This window comes from Aptenodytes patagonicus, chromosome 2, assembly GCF_965638725.1.
Source record: "Aptenodytes patagonicus chromosome 2, bAptPat1.pri.cur, whole genome shotgun sequence".
NCBI classification, from domain to species: Eukaryota; Metazoa; Chordata; class Aves; order Sphenisciformes; family Spheniscidae; genus Aptenodytes; species Aptenodytes patagonicus.
In genome coordinates, this window is record NC_134950.1 from 63207773 (window position 1) to 63221880 (window position 14108).

At 35.5% G+C, this 14108-nt stretch overlaps 1 protein-coding gene across 1 annotated transcript in view; it reads left to right on the forward strand.

Annotated features, from left to right (window-relative positions):
- The window catches only part of DOK6 (docking protein 6), a 281105-nt gene that overhangs the window by 165844 nt on the left and 101153 nt on the right, over positions 1–14108 (forward strand). Inside the window, exons 4-5 of the mRNA XM_076330059.1 lie at positions 1643–1762; positions 11538–11727. Of these exons, the coding sequence (XP_076186174.1) occupies positions 1643–1762; positions 11538–11727 (310 nt within the window). The remainder of the gene's footprint in view (positions 1–1642; positions 1763–11537; positions 11728–14108) is intronic.

Below are 14108 nucleotides of genomic sequence, written 5' to 3' on the forward strand. Positions count from 1 at the left end.
GGTGTTCCACCCCCCTGACCATTTTTGTGACCCTCCTCTGGACCCACTCCAACAGGTCTGTGTCTTTCTTATGCTGACGGCTCCAGAGGTGCACACAGTACTCCAGGTGGGGTCTTAGGAAGGGTTAAGGGAAACCCCTTTGCTTGCAGTGCTCTGAAGAAACCCCCCAAATTATGTCCTTGTTACAACAACCACATTTGGCTCTCAAAAATCCCAAAACAGGCTCTTTCATTTGAGCTGTCTGCCTAGGAACTCGGTCAACCAATAGCCAAAATAGCTCAGGAACAATCTGTTCCTGGATTATTCAGGGCCCTGAACAAAAGTGTAGCCAAAGGTTCTTGAAGACCTGGAATTGCATGCCTATCTCCCTTTCTTGTCCAGCAAATGTTTCTGTCACTTCTGATCTATGCCTAACCAGGCGAGGATTTGAGGACTGTACCAATTAAGCATGGGAAGATTTTTCTTGGATATAAATTTTCACTAATTACAATAAGCCATCATCACTAGATGCTTCAGGGCTTGCATGCAGTATTTTTCTATCTCTCAGAACTTCAGCACTACATTGGAGAGATTGGCACAAAAGTATTTTCCAGATGTCCCTAAAAATAGGAATGAAAAAACTGGCAGTTTAATAGAGACATTTCTAGATGACTGGAGTCACCCACTCCTAAAGATGATCAGATATAGACTGACTGTGATAATGGATGCTCAGCATGTGTCTGGTGCCAAGCCTGCTCTCCAGAAAGTTTCCCTTAGGTGAAGCCTATCCTGTAATAAAAGACAGCCAGCCTAGTTGCATGATTTTTATTAGTTGTGGTTTCACACTGTGTGAACGCTAACTTGAGATGTTGTTTGTTTGACCAATGCCAGAGATTTCGTGATGTTAAGGTTGGGAAGTGGATAGTATGAGGCTGAGTGTGGAGGGGGGGCTGTTGCGGTGTCTTCGGGGGTTATGCCTTGGGGAGTTTATGTCTTGGTAGACTGGTAGATAGGGAGCTCTCAGATGTATGTCAATGGGATGCAATGGAGGACTCAGAAAGGACTAGGAAGTTTTTGAATTTTCATACAAATGTTCCAACTAATGCCCAAATTGCTCTGAGACCAAAAGAAGGTGAACAGAACTGAAGAAATTAATCATTCAGACTAACTTGACAGGCATAGCCGTTCAGTAGAGCACAGAAGGAAGTTTTGCATTTGAAGATGGTTTTATTACTGTTTTTTCCTTTGCTCCTAGAAAAATACTCTAAAACCTTTAGAAACAGAAAGTAGTTTAATAGTTCAGATTCACCTAAAGAGCAGTTAAGAATATTTCAGATATTATATCCAATGTTTTTCTAAATTGCATTTTTTCTTTCAAGAAGGCCTAATATACTGCCTTGAAAACTCACTAGTCCTTTCTCTTTTTTGTTAACTCCACATCCTATCCCCAAATTTGAAAATGGAAGATGAAGTCCTAAAAGTGTAAACCCTTTTTGAAGTTCATAAATCAAGGCAAAGAAATTCATGTGGAACTTTATGCTAATTACTCATGTTTCAACACAAACATATTGTCATAAAGCTGGTCAGTAAGAAGGTATTGATTTAACTTCACACTTTTTTGAGTAAAATGTTAACACGAACAATTTTTTTTCTGTTTTTCCAGAACTAGAGGCAGAGGAATGGTGCAAACATCTTTGCATGGAGTGTCTAGGAACCAGGCTCAATGATATAAGTCTTGGGGAACCAGATTTGCTTGCTGCTGGAGTCCAGAGAGAACAAAATGGTAAGTAACTTTGTAATTGCTCCTAGATCAGTTCCTAGGTGATGTCCTATGTTATCTTTGCTTGTGTTTGTTGTTGTGAGGATTTTTACTTTTAGCTAGAAGCACGCCACTAATAACTAAACATTTGGATGTGCTTTTGAGGCTTAATCCTATTTTTACTACAAATAAAGATGATTAAATTCCATGTCAAATAGTACTTGTAAAGTGACTTCATGTCTTCATTGCGTTCACATTTTTCTGTCATGGGAAATGATGACTATGACCTTTCTGGTTCTGGAAACAATGGCCTCTGTGCAGAGGAATAAAACAGCAGCTGTTGTTCCACAGCCTTTAAAAGACAGCGATGAACATATCAACACCACTTTGGACTGCAAAACACATATTTGCTTTAAACTCATACCTGTCTTGAATAATGAAGTCAAGGTCATCTAAATGTTGTCAAATACAGGTGAAAAGGGCAATGACAGATGCTAGTCAGCACTAAGCCTGAGCTTGTAAGTCTTCATCTAAAGGCTATTTGGAACAGAACTTTGGATTAGACATGTGCACAGGAAGGATGTTAGTGGATGGAATGTGCAACAACAAAAGAAAATCTGTGATTATCCTGTCATTTAATTCTTATTAATGAACATGAGGGCAACACAAAATGTACTCATTTATTCCTCCCTAAATTACAGCTCTCAATGATTATTACTGTCTTGATGCTGTTATAAGATCCAATAGCTTTTAACAAAGTAATAAAACAAACTGCCTCAATGGTCATAAAATATCAAGCCAACTATCGTTATAAACAAAATTACGTAATTAAATTATAGAATGAATAGCACTATATGGATTATATTGTATTAATTTCATAGAAGAGTCCAGACATCTCTGAACCTAATAACATAAAATATACAGAAATCTTTAAGAAATTTTGTTCAAAAATCAGACATGTTCAAGTGCAATTTAAAAGAAGTTCAAATGTTTGTGAAGTTGCTTGCCTGCTATGAGATACAGGATTTAATTTGTAGTCTCAAACTACTTAACAAAGGGAGACCTACTAATGTGGTAGGAAAGTGATAATGATCAGACACCACTCAAAGCATCCTATCTGCTATATGCTCATAGGCTATAGGCATAAAACTCATATGCATACTATTGAATAGAGAACTATGTGAGCAGGTGGAGCTCCTTCACAAATGCGAAAGGGAATAAATCTTGTCAAAAGCCTGTGATGTGAGCAGAAAAATAGCTTGAAATTCCTCAAGCTCTTTCTGCAGTGAATTCATGTACTGTCCAGCAGCTTTCAGACATAGATGGCAAATATTACATTTCATCTTGTTCTTGAAAGAGATCCAGTTAAACACACATGACCTCCAGAAGACATAGATTAGTTCTGTTGTGCGAACTAGTCTTGATTCAACTGCCTTAGTCTAGAAATTGATTGCAGTGCTACCAACCAGCATATATGAACATAATTAGCATCTTTATTGTTCTAAGTAAGTAAATGAAAGGAAACAAAGAGACAAAGCATATATTTGTTGTTCACGTGAATAAGAATGCATGGACGGTATCATTAGCCATATTCTTTTAAATCAAGTGGCTGAATATGTATAATCCAATATTTGATGAGCATGCTGTGATAAATCATTAGTTGCAGTATATCAGACAAGTAATTCTGATACCTATCTGCTTCCTTCCCTCATCCCCTTGATGCACAACTCTGCATTTTAATAAGCATGTTTGAAATTCAAAGTTGTCTTGTTCAGAAGCAAAGCAAATTCTGTTTTGGGGGTCTTTTAATCAACTTGGAAGGAGGGAAGAGTACAGAGATTCTTACTATTGGTATGAAATCTGGCATTTTGTTCATTTAGCTGTGCTGTAAGAACCTGCAGCTGCACTCAAATTTCTTCAGCAGATTCCTTCAGTAAAATCAGTTGGTTGGAACTGTCGCTTCAATTTATACTAGTTATCTTGTTCTGCAAACTTGGCAGTGTCATTCCCCACATGACAGTTTTATGGAAAAGGTGACTAATTGGAGGATGGAATCATTTGGTGAGGTCTGGTAAAAAATTGAAATCTTAAATTTATTTTCTTGCACATTTTCCCCATATTGTAGATTTTAAATGCATGTTATCAAAAACTGTAGTTTAAAAGACACCTAAAAACCTTTCAAAAGTCTACTGAGATTTTGTTGACCTGAAAGGTCAAAGTTAATTTTCCGGTTTGAAATTCATGAAAAGTGTCCATATGTATGAAATGTCTAAAATCGTGCTCATTGTGGAAATGGCAGCTGTGTCACTCACAGGGTCATTTTATTTTTTTTGTGTTAAATAAAAACTGTACACTGGTCTAGTACCTTTGAATGTCGTTATTTCAAAACATATTGCAAGTATGTCGACTTCATAGAATTCCTTTTGAGTTAGTCAATGTATTAATATTAATTTGAAACAGAGATGTGAGAATACAGTTTGTAAAACCTGTAATAGAATCATAAAGCCTCAGTATCTAGTTTCATGCAGGTTCTGTTGCCTGAACCATGCAAGGGCTTTCTTTCAGGTCACTGAACAAAAGGTGTCTCCTAGTATCTGAGCAAGACCACAGATTGCATTGTCATAAAGACTACAGTGCCAGTGGTTTTGCAGTTTTAGATATATTATATTTTTTACATCTTAAGAGCTAAAAGCAATTGAATAATGGTGTTATACTGTTGTTATCTCTATGATATGACAGGGTGTTAAAACCATTAATCCAAAAAAACCAGGTGTATTAACCATTAATCCTATATCATTCCACTGTCTTTTTTCAAATGGTTACTTTGCCTTAAAGATTTTCTGAAATATTTAAAATTTGATAAAGATACTTCCTTGATCATAAAAGAACTAGCTTTTTTTTTTTTTTTTTCATGAGCTGCTTTACATTTTCCTAGCAGTAACATTTTTAACACACTATGTTCTTCATCTGTCCAACTACTTGCCCATTGCATTCCTTAGAGGACATTTGCATGGTCTATGTCATGTATTTGTAAGCATATTCACTGAAGAGATGAAGTATTGGCTATCTCTTGAAAAAACAGTAAGTTTTCTATTGTGTAGGTTTCTATTTTAGTCCCTGTATATGACGCCTGTAGCCAGTACCTTCAGTTTACAATGTTTGTAATAATTTTCTTAATTGTTCTTGTATATGCCCTAGGACCATAAAAACTCATTGCTACGTGCTCCTTATGTTTTTTACACCCAAGGACTCACATTTCAGAAAATACCTGGCAAGGAAAATATGTGTGTTTTCTATGATTTGTCTAACATCTCTTTTTGTTACATGTGAGCCTGTTTATCCTCCCACTCTTGCTCTTGTGGTTCTCCTGAGGTGAGCTTTTGATTTCAGAAGCAAAGACACCTGATTCTCTGTGATACAAATGCAACAATATGGTTTGCAAAACAGTTTGTTTCAAAGGCTGGCAAAATTGCTGTTTGGTGTGCAAATGTCATGGCTAAAAGGCCATACATTCATAAGGCATTTCTGTCATATGAGGATAAAAATTTATGGTAGTGCAGCGATCTGAAAGAACTGTTCTTTTATAGTTCTGAGTTGCTCAGTAAGTACTAGTGAGATCTATTTTATTGTAGTTGCACTGCTGCTTGACCCTCCAGCATCAAGCAATTCTGCAGTGGTGATAGCTAAAAGAACCAAACTATAGATCTGCACTGCTTACAGCAGAGATCTCTGGCTGTTGAGTCTTGTAGGAAGAATAGAGAAGACATCTAAGCAATTCTTGTGCAAAGCACATCAGTAACAGAAAGCTTCTCACTGGATTTCATCTCTGTTATTACTTTCAAGAAGTATTACCGCAAGTCTTACTGTGTAAACTCCACTGCGGAAAATGACACTTAGGTGGTTTTCTTTTTACATTTAAGGCTCACAACTAATGGCTGCTTAGTTTGCAATGATATGCAGATTCCAATAAAAGTGAGATTTGAAATGAAGCTTCTGTTACTCTCCAACCATTTTACCTTCTCTCTCCTGCAAATCTAAGTCATTTGTTTGTGTTCCTCAGCCCTATAGCAGCAACCCTGTTTCTGTTTAAATTTATTTTCACACCAGACACAGTCTCTTACTGTTTATGAATCTCCATTTAGATTATTTGATAAAGAATGAAAGTACAGTATTAATTCAAAAGCAGTAAGGACTACATGATCTTATTCAGATAACAAATTTAGTATAGTGGCAGTGGAGCTGTATACACAATGATAAGACAAACAATAATACACAGTTGTAACTCCAGGCGAGAAAATCTGGACTCGGTTGGATCTGATAACACTGTTGACAAGTAGTCTTCTAAGGAATATCCTGTGATATTTACACACACATTTCATATTTCTTATGTTTCTCAAGCTGCTGCTAAGGAAAGAAATCGTGAATGTAGAGCGATGTCTTCATTTAGAAGAAGTGGAAACTTCCTTTCCAACTCCCAATGCATTTGGAAGCATTTGTAATACACCCCAAAACATAACAACAAAAACAAAACTTTTTTTTTAATATTTTTACCTGCCTTGCTGTCATCATATCTAGAATTTGTCCATGCTCATGATTTTTTTACAAAATATCAGTTTCCAATGTGTCACTGTATTTTAATTCTTTATAAAAGGAAGTAATTTGAAAGAAGTCATCCAAATGGACAGTATATAATGACAGACTATGTTTACTGTGAAAAAGAAACCAGAATATTCAAGACAATATTGGTTAAAAAAGCATTATGTCTAGACAGTGCTACTAAATTCACTCTTTAAGAGCAAGTGTTTACCTTTGGTGAAGACTCTATACCTATCTATTTTGAATACTAAATAATAACACTAAAATAGCTGAATACTTGTATTAAATCATATTCTATTAAACTTTACTAGTAAACGTGATGTAAACAGTGAAGAAAATAAGCAAATGTAAAAATGTAAATTTTTAAACCGAAGAAAAGACCTGGTCCATCTTTTGCTGCTGTAGCTCATTCATTGTTAGCTGTCATGCCTGTGATGTCAATGTGATGCTTTTTTATTATGTGTTACTGGTATTTTGGCTTTTTATTTAATGCATTATGAAGCTAATTTTGATTTTAGAAGTCTGGAAAAGTTTGAAAGATAATTGATTTTTTACTTTTACTCCTTATTAATTTAAATATCTCATAAAATTACTTCTTTTGTAAGGTTTTTTCTCTTTTTCATAATATTTGTTTTACCTTCCTTTTTTATTTAAAAACATTCCACAGTACAGTGGTCTTGCTTCCTGGGTTCTAATAGCAAGAAACTCATTAATTTCTGTTAGTAAAAATGTAGCTTTTCATAGTAAACAATGTCCTTGAATCCTCAGAAGAGGATTATGAGTTATTTCTTTATGCTACATATTGAGATTACAAACTACAGCCAAAGCACAGAGACTTTGTAATTACGTTCACAGAGCTGACTTGGTTTAGGGCATTTTCTAGGGTCTGTAGAATCTCTGTTTGTGATTTACTACATAAAAGCATTTTGCATGTTTTTTATTAATCTTCTGTTATCCTTAATCCAATTTTTTTTTTCTTTTTAAATAAACCAAATATAGCCAGCTTTATTCAGAAAAGGAAGGTGTTTACAGTTTTAATGGGTGGTTAATCCAGTGAGATTTCAAATTCTTCTCTACCTTACTACTTATCAGTGAAACAATTTAAAATAATTTATTTATGGTAGCCTTAATATTTTCACTGAGATGTTAATAAACACTTCCATACATTTTTATTGGAAGCAAAGCAGAATAATTATAAGCAAAGGGATAAAATTAATTCTGGAGTTCTGCTTCCTCACTGTCTAAAGCAGGAGAGAATCATTCTAATAGACCTGACATATAAATGAACACAAAATGCTGTGACTTCAAGACTTAGAGCTCTCTTTCCACCTGAAAATTAGCTACAGATGGTCAACAGCAGAAGTCTCATAGATGGGGAAGGACTTTCTTCCAGATAGAAACTGAATGTTTGCTTTTAAAGCCTCTTCTCATGTAGACCCCACCAACCTGACTGCCTCCTTCTGTAAGTAGTTTTTCCCGCTTATTAAAGCTGAAATGAAACAAAGCATCTGGATTACAAGATTGCAATGTCATCTGGTCAGTTTTCCAACTGGGATTATTTAGGCAAAGGAATCCAGTGATAAAATGGTAGAACCAGGACCGTTGGGCCTCACAGTCATTTTGCTTCCCCAGTACAGATGGACTTTGAGCTGAAAGGCTGAGAGCATTTCCGAGTTGCTCCCAAGTCTGTCTCAGTCAATATGCTCATTTTAACAAAGACTCTTATGCTGCTGTGCTCTGGAAAACATTATTAAAGGTCATATTCTTGCCACAGCCCAAATGCTAAACACCTTTACATGTACAAAGTGTATGATGAGGCATAGCTCTGCTTATTCAAGGAGATGGGAAACAGCAGTTACATTGAAAAGAGTGGAATAATAAGTGTAGCAATATATCAGCATTTTTTTCTCATCCTGGCTCCCCCACTCCCTGAACTTTGTCTTACAAATTTTAGAGGAGGTAGGAGGATAATGCTGAATGCTGAGGAATTGCACCTGCTCAGTCTCAGCCTTGTCTTGTCCAACAGAATAACATCTACTTTTTGGTTTCTTCCATCTCCCTATTTTCTGGGTCCCTCATTAACTTCTATTTACTTAATCTTACTACCCAATGAACTATTATTATCTCATCCCACTCATATGCAGATGGTGACTGACCCACAGAGAAGCTAAATATCCTATTCAATGTGATTCAGAAGATCTGGTGAAGGAATTCAGCTGGGATTCCTGAATCTAGCCTATGGATGTTTGTTCTTGCCTGAATGAGTTTAAGGGCAAAACTTGCCTCTAAAAACTGAATTATTGTATTACCATTACCTAGATACCTGTTCAAATATTTTCTGAAATGGAAAAATTGGACACTGTATTTTAATTTCTAAAATCATTTAATAGTATCCACACCTTTCCATGTCCTCGATTTCCCACTACTCGAAAATATTAGTAAGTTTTTGTTTCAAAAGCAAATATATCCATCCTCAATCTTCTCCAGCGCATATGTTTGTACATTTGCTTTTCTTGCCAATTTGAGTAAGTTCAAAGAGTGCTACATTTTGCCCTGCAGATGATGTTCAGTTTAATCAGGCATACTTTCTTTAATCCATGACACCTCACCTCACCTTAGACATTGACCTCCCATGCAAAGTCAGCAGATGTCTCCTGACAGTTTGAGGATACTACATGTCCTGAATACCCTTCATGCAATAATACCCTCAAACACTTCAGAGAAGTTGAGCATTTCATGAGTATCCTGGTGACTTCTAAAACACGTTGAAATATTCTATGCCTTCAACACAACAGTTTAATGTTTACTTCAGAAAATAATTACACCTTTCCATTTTCTCTGCTGTCTGAGGCGCTCTGTCAGTGAAGACAGGGAAATGGAAAGATTTCCATTCTCATAGAGTAGCCCCATTCCCCCATAGACACATTGTGTGGTTTCATGTAATGTAAAGGGGAGGCCGAAAGAACCAGCTGATATGTCGGTCATCTGTATCTTTCTTTCAAATAGAGGAGGTAAGTAACAGGAAGTAACAGCATGGCAATGCAAAACTGGAGTCTAATATATGATAAAAGCACACCTGCATAGCTCCTAAGCATTTGTGAATGACCATCGCAACAACACATGGATACTGAAAAAAGGCATATATATATATATAAAAATATATAATTCCATTGCAAAGTATAAGTTATCTTGTTCTCCACCATTCCCTTCCCAATGCAGTCATTGACCCATACTCCCATGTAACTCTTTCCATTTACTTCAGTAGGGGTTAGGTAGACCTGTGCTCAACAGACTCCTCTGAGGGTTAGGGGAAATTCTTTGCAGTGATCTCAACAGCACCTGCTAATCTATTTGTGCTGTGTGTCAGAAGACTTACAAAACAGGAGTTTCACACTTGGGACCTTAGTCATAAAATGAAACTTTTAGGGCTAACACCCATTAGTGTGATTAATGAGAACTAAAGCCTGGGAGAAGAGGTTGAATGGCTATGAGACTGAATGAATCAACTGGGGAGTCGTTAATAGGACAAAATTAAATTGACTGAAGCAGAGTAAGATTGGGGATGACAAGTTTACTTACAGCTATGCAGGATGGCAATTCTTACTGCTCACTCAGCAGTTCCCTGCTTCCATTAATTCCTCAGCCAAACTTTTGCTCCTTTATTGACACACACACATACACACATACTCACATACGCACTTCTAACATATTTTATATTAACTGACTTATTTGCAATATTTTCACTGATTTGTCAGAAAAGTATATATATATAATGTTTAAAAAATGGAGACATAATGTCTGTGATATTGAATGTCAAACACAATGGGAAGCTGCATCTAATTTTGACTGTTATGATAAATTTCTCACACTTTATTCCTCTTCTGATTACTTTAAATTCCTTCCTAATTTTTATGAGGACACCATGAGAAAATTCAGTGCAAATGGTGGATTAAAAATGTTCCACACCAAACTGTCATTCACTTATTAAGTAATTGGAGACAATTTTCTTATCAGGTGTCCCTTTAAAGTACATTTTCCCAGTTTATTGAATGAACATTGCTCATGTTCATACTTTAAATTGCTCTTTCCTTTTTTGTCAACACCATTCAGTGCAGTAGCATTGACATTTTGCATTTCTATCCTATTTCAGAAATGAAAGGAAATTGTGAGAGGAAGTTGTGAATCAGCTGCACTTTCCCATATTATGCTATTAAGCCCTAAGATTTCAGTGCCTTTAGAGTTAAAATATAGGTTAACACTTTTAACTGTACAACCTGAAACTTAACTGTGTTTTTCATTCTTTTTAAAAGCAACTCACAGAATCATTAGTTATTCAAAGAAAATTGTATTTTTATTTAAAATTCTCTTGCTATTACTTTGGTTTACTTCCTTCCATATGAGTTAATGGTGTTTTATATCATCTTGTTTTTTTCCTTTTTTCCTTTTTTTTTTTTTAAGTATAGTTTTTGCGTTGCTTATTAAATCACATGCAATTCAGGCACTTCAGAAAATTGTTAATGCCCTTCACCTCATACTGCAATGAGCGCACTCTGCAGTGGAAGTGCAGCTGATAGCAACTGATGTCATGACCATAATAATATATCGTGTTGAATCAGATTTTTCAAGAAAGCAACAGATGATTAAAAATGTTATTAAGTTGACAAATGATAATGAGTTTGGCAAATAAATAGAAACTGAACACAAAGAACATAATTATTAGCAAGCTTCAATAAGTAAACCTGGGTTTGCAATTTCAAGGACAGTTTTTCTAAGGGGCAATGATTGTACCTACATGTTTTGCCAAGATACCTATAGTTCTATTCTTTGAGAGAGGAGTCTCTCTCAGAGTTCAAGTCATTGTGAATTTTGATTTGCAAAGAGTCATGGACCTTAATGTGAGGATAAAGGACTTCAGTTAAGTTGCTGAGAACATATGTCAAAGAGGACTATGCAGGTCATCTGTGAAAGATGTTTCAGTCTGCTGCACTATTTATAATGAAAATGAAATGAAGAAGATTCTCCTCTTATTCCTCTCATGTATACTAACAAGGCTTCTTCGACATCAAAGGATCCTCACCTCTGTTCAAGACTAGAAATTTGGCCTTGATTTCTGAACCATCAGTAACTAAAGACTTTTTTTTCCCCCCCAGTATAAAATCTTACTTTAACTGGCAATGCCTTCTTCTGTGTTTTTTTTTTCCAGAACGATTCAATGTATATCTTATGCCTACACCAAATTTAGATATCTATGGGGAATGTACAATGCAGATCACACATGAAAACATCTATCTCTGGGACATCCACAATGCCAAGGTCAAGCTGGTCATGTGGCCTCTGAGTTCTTTGAGGAGATACGGACGTGACTCAACATGGTTCACATTTGAGTCTGGAAGGTAAGAGCTAAGGAGAAGCAGCAAGAAGAAATAAGCAGTGATTTTTTAGAAGCAGTCTGATAAGTTAGATTAGCGTCTTCTTATAAAGAAAGACGGAATACATGGCCTTTCCACAGACTTCCTTTTGTTGAATATTACTTTTCAATATATTCAACCCAGTGTTCGAAATAAATGTTAATATATATTATATTTAAAATGAGCTTAAGCTTCCTCTCACTTTTATTTAACTGTGATTGAATTGTCATTCTTAAGGTTTATGAGTCTCACTGTGCTTAAATACTAGTGTGGTATAATTGGAGTACTTTTGATGTAGAAGAAATTAATTCTGGATCGTGGAAAAGGCTCATCATGAAGTATGCATGGAATAACTTTTGTTACGGTAGATATTACTCTTTTTGGATGTTCCTGATGACTGATTGCCACCCTAGAGTATAATTGCAAGCAGGAGTACAGAGAACACTGTGAACCCATAAAAAGGCTAGCTCTTTTTTCTGCCTGCAGTTTTAATCCTCATTGCCATTTCCATCCTCAGCTCAGTTTTAAATGTCCATGGAGCTCTGTTTTGCCTCCTTTTCATATCTTTTTAATGCATTTCATATCTTTTTGTTAGGTCCATTGCCTGTTCTGTGTTTCTGCGCAGAAATATTTCTGTGTTTATCTCTGTCTTTGGTGATGTTTCATATTGTATTTTACGGTTCTAGACTTTTCTAAGTTTGTCATACTCCCTTATGCGGAGCCTGAATTTTCTGAAGCAATCTGAAATTACAGGTGTCTCTACACTCTTGGGTTAGCCACACTGTCTTGTTAAAAATCTTTATACACATTTTGATGTGTACTTATTCAATATAATTAGCAAATGTTCACAAAAGTACAGTTGGTGATCACAAACAAAAACATGGATCAAATGGACGCTACAGCCTAAGGAGGTAGTGACCAAAATTCCTCTGCAGTTTCTTATAGATGGAAGTTACCACCTAACTCGTAACTTTGTATATCCAGACTGATGTCACCAGAGCATTTTAGTGCTCTGCTACTTTTCTGTGATGACTTCACCATTAAAAATCATGAAGACAACATTACTTTGTTTTTTATTTAATATTGTTTTACTAAAAATTAGCAACAGCTGACCCATGTTTCAATTTAATTTCAATGATTAAGCTGTGGGACTCATTCAAATATACAATTTTAGCAAGAATAATTTGTTAAATCATTCCTTCCCCTAGGCCTCAAACTACCTCACGTGAAACTAGTTCAATCAATCAACATACTTACGTAATAACAGAAAGCAAATAAAAGGCCAAAAACAATGCCTGAAACCCACCATATTATTCTGAGGAAAATGAAACAAGCAAGCAAGCAAGCAAAAAACCAAAAACCCTAGGATTTAGCTTTTTCCCATTCTTTGTGAATATCCCACTCATCTGACTCTTTGGCTAAATTTGTATTTACAAGTATGCATTTTATTTAAGGGGAAGGGGTTATTTTTGCATAAAAAGGTAATGATTGAAGACTTACTAATGTTTGCTTAATCAGACTAGTATATCTGTCTGTGAGTAGACCTACTTCTTTTAATTGATTCTGAAGGAAACTATCCCTGGAAATGGGAATCATCATTAACTAAAATGAAGCTGCTAAAACTAATTCAGATTAAGCACCTGAAGTTCATTTCTTATACATGTCTCAAAATCTAGGTGTGTCATTCTCTACAGTGTTTTAATTATGAAAAAAGTTATTCTATATCATAGTGAAATTCTTTTTTTTTTTTACAAGATAGTTGCTTTCTGTACTGCTCTATATTTATCTATGCAGTATCAGTACTAACAAACTATGTATAGTGATTGTATATATTCACATAAAATGTGAGTTTTACCTCTCTGCTTTTTCAAACCTCCTACATTATTTTAATTCCGTACTGATATCTGAATATCATCTTCCCCTACCATCCATGACCATGCAACCTGATGAAAAGTGGATTGTTTTCCTGTATTTTATTATTATGAGCTAGCTCTGCCTTTATCTGTCATGCTTTATTGTCTTTGGTCTGATTCCTCCCTTTTGCTTGCTTGGGAGTGCTTTATCCGTCTGATTTGGAAATGCATAAAGATTAGATTTAGACTGGCAGAAAAACATAGAGGTAAAAAATAGGACTAGAGAAAAGTCAGTATCTTCGATAACATCTGAAGACTATATAGAGCAACACTAATGCTCATTTTAAAATCTGTTGTTGATTTGTTTGGGGTTTTATTTTTATTTTTTAATCAGCATCTTTCTCATCCTTCTGAACATAATTTTCTTTGTCCCTTGATCTGCTAGTACCTTAATACAGTAAATTCCTGATGCATGCTGTCTTATCAGAAGTGAAGCGCTCATCCATGTTTTAT